This window comes from Oryza glaberrima, chromosome 8, assembly GCF_000147395.1.
Source record: "Oryza glaberrima chromosome 8, OglaRS2, whole genome shotgun sequence".
In the NCBI taxonomy this organism is placed as follows: domain Eukaryota; kingdom Viridiplantae; phylum Streptophyta; class Magnoliopsida; order Poales; family Poaceae; genus Oryza; species Oryza glaberrima.
In genome coordinates, this window is record NC_068333.1 from 4,559,852 (window position 1) to 4,566,070 (window position 6,219).

The 6,219-nt window shown below is 49.0% G+C and overlaps 1 protein-coding gene across 1 annotated transcript; it reads right to left on the minus strand.

The window, feature by feature from the left end:
• Positions 1–4,467: 4,467 nt before the first annotated feature.
• Positions 4,468–5,687, minus strand: LOC127782055 (putative F-box/LRR-repeat protein 23). The gene is made up of 2 exons (XM_052309123.1): positions 5,320–5,687; positions 4,468–4,918 (listed from the first exon to the last, which is right to left on the minus strand). The coding sequence occupies exons 1-2, from the start codon at positions 5,685–5,687 to the stop codon at positions 4,468–4,470; spliced, it is 819 nt and encodes a 272-aa protein (XP_052165083.1).
• Positions 5,688–6,219: the final 532 nt, after the last annotated feature.

Here is a 6,219-nt window from a genome sequence, read left to right on the forward strand (position 1 = left end):
GCCGCAATCCGCTGCCTCCGGCCTCTTTCCGGCGAATCTGAGCCGTCGGCTCGCTTCCTCTCGTCCCTTCCCTCCTCCCCGGTGTGCTCCCTTTTTCCATTGAGGTCGTGCCTTGCTCCGGTGAACTCGGCCGCCGTCCGCCGTTCATTCCCGGCCTCCCCTTCTTCCTCCTACCGTCGGCCCGCGTGGCAGCCACATCGGAGCCACGTCGGCTGCGACCGGGTCAGCCGCCTCCTCCCTCCCCAACCTTCGCGCGCGCGGTCCACGGTGCGCCAACCGGCTGCATGTGGGCCCGCCACCATCCGATCCACCCGGCGCACCGCCCGCACACTGCACCCACCAAACCCTAGCGCCGCACCCGCGTGCGCTCTCCCCACCGTGAACCTTGCCGCCGACATGTGGGCCCCACCTGGGACCCCGCGAGGTGCACCCGGTCCACCGGACCGCTCCCTCTCCCCCGCGCGCCCCTAATGGGCCACCTCCTCGCGCCTGCGCCCGGCCCAATAGCTCGGCCAAGCCGTGCAAAACCCCTCAGTCCGTGCCCTAGCCGCCCCGAGGAAGTCTGATTTTCCTCCCTCCTTCAATTTCTTTCCAAAAAGGGTTTAATAAATTATTAAATCCTTTTTCCTTTGATTAGAAAATCCTTAAACTTTAGAAAATCCATATCTCCCAATCCGTAACTCCGATTGACTCCGTTCCACTTCCAATAATTCCGTAAAATTGAGATCTATCTAATGGCACTATTAATTAGTCTAAATAGGGTTTTTCTTTTGGTCTTTTGTTTAGGTTCTCGATTGTTTGCATATAGTCGCGGTTACCGGATTTTCGTCGATCGCGGGTTTTCTCGAAGATTCGTGAAGCTCCGTGAAGACCTTGAGCAAGGCAAGTTACCCTTTGATCAATTGCTCCTATAATTGGAAAATCATTATTACTTTGTTTGCAACTTGCATTATTAGAATCACACATTTAACTTGCTTGGCCTCGGTTTGCGTGCCAAACCGACGGACCTACCCAGTAGTCGCACTAATTCCTGTAGGTTGTACTACTCTGATTCCTTGTCGCTCCACCCTTGTGGTACTTTGGTATTCGTGCTTTCTGAGCGCGTATACCAAATATCCCACATACACCGTTGATTGTCGAAAAATTGGGAAATGGGTTTGAGAAGCCTTGAAAACCCGACATGTGGTGTCGGTGTGTTTAAAAATAAAATGAATTGTGAAAACTCGCGATGCGGGGGTGGTGCCTGCGTGGCGCTGTCCCGTATTCGCATATAAGGACCGATTCCTGTGAGAAACTCATCAAGCATAACAAAGTGCAACCACAAGGTGGTATGGGACACCCTAGCTAAGTAACTAGTCGGTTCAGGGAAACCTCGCATGCCAATAGTTGGGAACGTCGGGCCGGGGCGGGGCGTTCCTGGTAAGGCAAGAACGCGAAGCTTGCCAGATTACCGATCGAGGTGGTTGGAGTTTGATTTGTGAAAACTAAAATGGCCTATATTTATGTGAGGATTTGATCCTTCTATGTGGCATGAGGTATCCCTAGGTCGGCTTGGGAAAGGCTTTGTCGCGAACCTCCGATGCCGACGGGTGTTCGGAATAAGTTCGTATCTTGTGGGTAAAGTGTACCCCTCTGCAGAGGTTAACTAACTGTTCGAATAGCCGTGCCCACGGTCATGGGCATATGTGAGGTGGTTCCCATTGCGTAGATTTGTTTGCCTGTGCTTTGTGAAAAGTTGTTGTGGTGTGGGAATCGTAACCAGAATCAGCCTACGTGGCAGATGGATGACCTGAGTGGTCAGAAACGAATCTGTGTGATTCGGGATGTTTGCGGGCATCAGAGATTAGGCTTCCCGAGTGGAAGCGGATTGTTGTGCTGCTGGGCAGCTAGACTTTGGGAGTCCGAGAAAATGAAAAAGGCTCTGGGAGCCACTTAATCAAGTGAAATGGCTCTGGGAGCCGAGAAGTAATGATTTGACCCGGGAGGTCGATACATTACCAATTGAGTTGTTGAAAAGCATCTCTTAAGTCGAATCGAGACGCAAGTCTCCTTTTCGACCCAAACTTAGAAAGAAATAAATCACTTAGTGATTTTAAACAAAGGATTTGCAAAACAACCTTGCCTCTCTTCCAAGCTTGCATTAAACACCTAAATTCCCATGACTTGCTGAGTACGAAAGTACTCACTCTTGCTCTATATAAATATATATAGTTCCTCGGCCCTGAAGAGAATATGAAGTGAAGTGAAGCGTAGGGTTTCGTCCTGGTTCCCAGTCGTCGCATGTGGTGTTGGGTGTTAGACCGTTGGTTCCGCTGCTGTTGTTGTTGGTGTTTCCTCGTCCGTGTCGTCGGTTGCATTCTCGGGCTGTTTAGAGCTGCAACCTAAGTTAAGGTAAATAAGTCCTCTATTTATTTCAAGGATTGCAATGATTCATATTTGTCAGGTTCGCACCGTTTTTCCTATGACATGCTCCTGTCAGGTACCGTTGTACGACGGTGCCGGATTGGGGTGTGACAGTTTTATATAAACCGGGGATTAAACCGGGTTGGTCGAACCAGGAAAGATCGGTTAATGGGCTGAGATGAGGGCCCAACTAGTTGCCACCAATGCATGCGCACGCAAAATCCCAATAAAATTGGTGGAGATGGGGATTTGACCTCAAGCCATGGGATTGACAGCACCACGCGCCAGCCATGCCACCATCCTACCGCTTGTGCCATTAGATAAACATGTATTCTGCATTACTAATCAAACCGTGGTTGGACCGGTCAAACCAATGGTCCGACAACTAAACCAGTGAACCGAGAGCTCTATTGGTTTATTCACTGGTCTGGTCTTAATAACTATGGATGCAACTGAATAAAGGATGGTGGTTTATGAGCTGGATGCAGAACCCATTTCTAGGCAGGAGGAATCAGATTGTGGCAATGATTACATACCTGGTGATGACAGCACATTAGGTATGTACGAAATTTCTACTATATTTTAGTTATGTCCGATCAAATTGGCTGAACCGAAAAGTTTAACCTTGCAATATCGTCGGTTTCTCGCCGTCATCATTCTAATCCAATTTGGCATGACCGCACGATAAGGTGTTCTTGCTGGTGCTGCTTCGTTGGTCAGGACATTCAAGCTTAACGAAGGGCACCCAGATCATGGTTTGAAATTTCGGTAATTTCGCCCCCCCCCACTAGCATGCTCACATCTCGCCCGAAATTTTTGGTTTTTTGCAATTTTTTATGAATTTAGTCAAATTTTATTCAAATTCAGTGAAAATTTCAAATAGTTTCTGCCAAAAATTACCGAAATTACCGCCCTTCGGCAAATAATCCAATTTCAAAATTAAAAACCCTGGCCCGAACTACTGCAACATCTACGACACCGTGCCAAAGCTCACCACGTGGTTGTCGTTTCACAAGTGCTCGCTCCCGGCATCTATAGCCCGCTGCTCTTCTCTCTTATCTTTTATATCATTACAATATGTTTATAGCTAGCTAATAGTCTGCTATTGTACCCGCTCTTAGCGACCAAGCCATCCTCCTGTCCCACGCATGGTATTCCACACGGCAGACAATGCAGCTCTCGTTGTGGGGACCACGCATGGGGCTGGCATCTTCATGCATCCCATAGTCGATGACAATTTAAGGCACAATACTTAGCAATATTTTAGGGACACAATACTTAGCAATATTTTAGGGTTCTATTGAAGGGGGATTTGTGGGGGTATTGAAGAGAGAGAGAGAGAGAGTCACAGGGAGTAATTCCCCGCAAGAATTGGGGAGGAGGATGGCTGAAAGAGGCAAATTGGAGGAGGCACGGAGCTAGGGTTTTTACTTGGGAGAGAGAGAGGAGGCAACAATTGGAGGTTGAAGACAATCTGATGAGTGCGCCCACAGGAGATGGAAGAGGATGTTGATAGAAAACGTGACAGCAATTGCATGGTTTAAATTTTAGAAAAATTCTAGTGGCACATAGAAGATTTCACGAAAAGTAGTGATATTTTTTAAATTAGCAAATTTGTAATGGTATGAATCCAATTAACCCTGTAAGGTTTTAGGGGTGAAAGCGGTGGAAGGGCTAGGTGTGGGATCGGGAGCGATCAGTAGGTATAGCAGCGGTGATTAGAAACCATGTACAATTCAACCTTAACTTTTTGGTTAAAAAAAATTAAACCTTAACTTTCTTCGCTAAAAAAACTTGAACTTTCTGTATACATTGTTTTATCTCTGTCAGTATTAACTTGCAGAAATGGGCTAGTTTGATAGTCTTTTCATCGTACAGTTGAAAAGTTTCAACTGCTTAATCAAAATCGATTCATAAGTCCCCATAACCACCGGCACCGTCCATTTTAGAATCTAGTACAAGTACACCACAATCGACTAATCACCAACAAGGCAGCAATCCAACATGATCAGAATGACAATCGATCTCACTATTGACCACCACGTACACAAGTAGTAGGCAACTTCATGGCATCCACCAGCCGGGGAGCACCACCGTCTTGATCACCCGGCCGCACTTGGCGAGCATGTCGCCATCGACGGCGGCGAGGCCGGAGCAGTCGCTCACGTCGAGAAGCTCCAGCCGAGGGCATCCGGCGACGATCGCCGCCAGAGCTTCGCCGGAGACGACGATGCCGCCCTCGAGCGTGAGGTGCCGCAGCTCGCGCATCATCGTCGTCGTCGTCGCGATCACGGCCGCCACCTTGCTCCCGTCGAGCCGGCGGCCGTCTCCGCGTAGCTCCAGGCGCTTCAGCCGCGGGCACGCCTTGCCGGCGACCTCCAACGCGGCGGCGCCGAGCCTCCGGCAATCTCTGAGCTCGAGGTGCTCAAGCAGGGTAGTCTTGGTGATCAGCTCGGTGAAGCCATGGTGGCTGATACTGGAGCACACGAGGCAAAGTTTCTTCAGAGAAGGTGACCTGCATCATCGTCAGTAACAGATGACATCTCAACAGGGTTTGAAATTATCATTTTCGGTATTTCTCTCGGGTACAAAACTTTCCGAAATTTCGGTCCGAAATTATTTGAATTTTAAACAAATATTTGTCAAATTTAAAAATTTTTACCCAATTCAAAAAATAAAAAAGAATTCGGACAAAATAATGTCGTATCCAGCGGTCCAATAGAACCGAAATTCCGTCTGAAATTTGGAACACTGCCTCGCAGTAATGACTAAAACATGTTGTTATTTTATTGGAATATATTTAACATATGCATTTCAAATCATAATTAATTTGAATTATAGTTGAAATTAAAGACAGCACTCAAATAGTTCAATATACTACTACTTGAAGAACTGAAAAGAACTTATTATCATTACCTGTCAGCTATGTACTTGAGGAGCTGATCGCTAACAAACTTTCTCCCCATGAACACCTCAAGCTGGCCGTCGGCGCGGTCGACGGCGACCTTCGCCATGGCGCGCAGTGCGCTCGCCGTCGTCCATCGCAGCATCGCGTGGTACGCCGTCATGTCCACGGTTCGCCATACGTCAGGCACCATGGCCGCCTTGTGCCATGAGCGGCACACGAGGCTGCCGGTGCCGCCCATGAGGAGCTCGACGGCGCCGAGCTTGGCGAAGACGACGCACAGCGCGTCCAGCGGCAGCTCCGACCAGTCCCTGGAAGGGACCGGGACGACGACGTCAGGCGTCGCCGGCGTGGACACTGGCACGGCGTCGTCTTCCATGGCTGGCTGGCAGGAAACCAGTGAACCTCGGCGATTATTTGGTCTCTTCTCGTCTCCTCAAACCTGTTCGTGTTCGCCGCTGGTCTTGGACGCGATTTGTAGTGGCGAACAAAACCAATCCCTCGATCACTGTGCAGTTGAAAGATTTCGCGTGCCACGCCAAATGCCACATTTACAGTGGCCCAGAACGCGAGACGGGCCGCCCCGCACGCGACGCGACGCGAGAACGCTTTCGTCTCTGCAGCCGTCAAGCAAGCATGCATGGTTTGCATTATTCATCTCGTAAGAGCAAGGTTAATATAGCAGCCGGCAGCCGGCTGCAAAATAATCCACCTCAGCAAAAGTAAATAAAAAGAAGAAATACTACTTAAGCTAATCATAGTTACTTTTAATATTTTATTCAACTAACTGTGCGCATCACTCGGCTTAGCTCCATCCAATTGGCTGGCCATGCCCTCCCACTTGTGGGCCCCACCACTTTGCGTTGGAGGCTGTGCTAGAGCTAGCGCTAACTGAAGCGCTCGCCTTTGCC

Excerpts from the sequence above, each read along its gene's own strand:
- LOC127782055 (XM_052309123.1), bottom strand. The coding sequence starts at position 5,687 with ATGGAAGACGACGCCGTGCCAGTGTCCACGCCGGCGACGCCTGACGTC. Across the intron at positions 4,919-5,319 it reads CTCAAGTACATAGCTGACAG|GTCACCTTCTCTGAAGAAAC; the intron begins GTAATGATAATA and ends ACGATGATGCAG.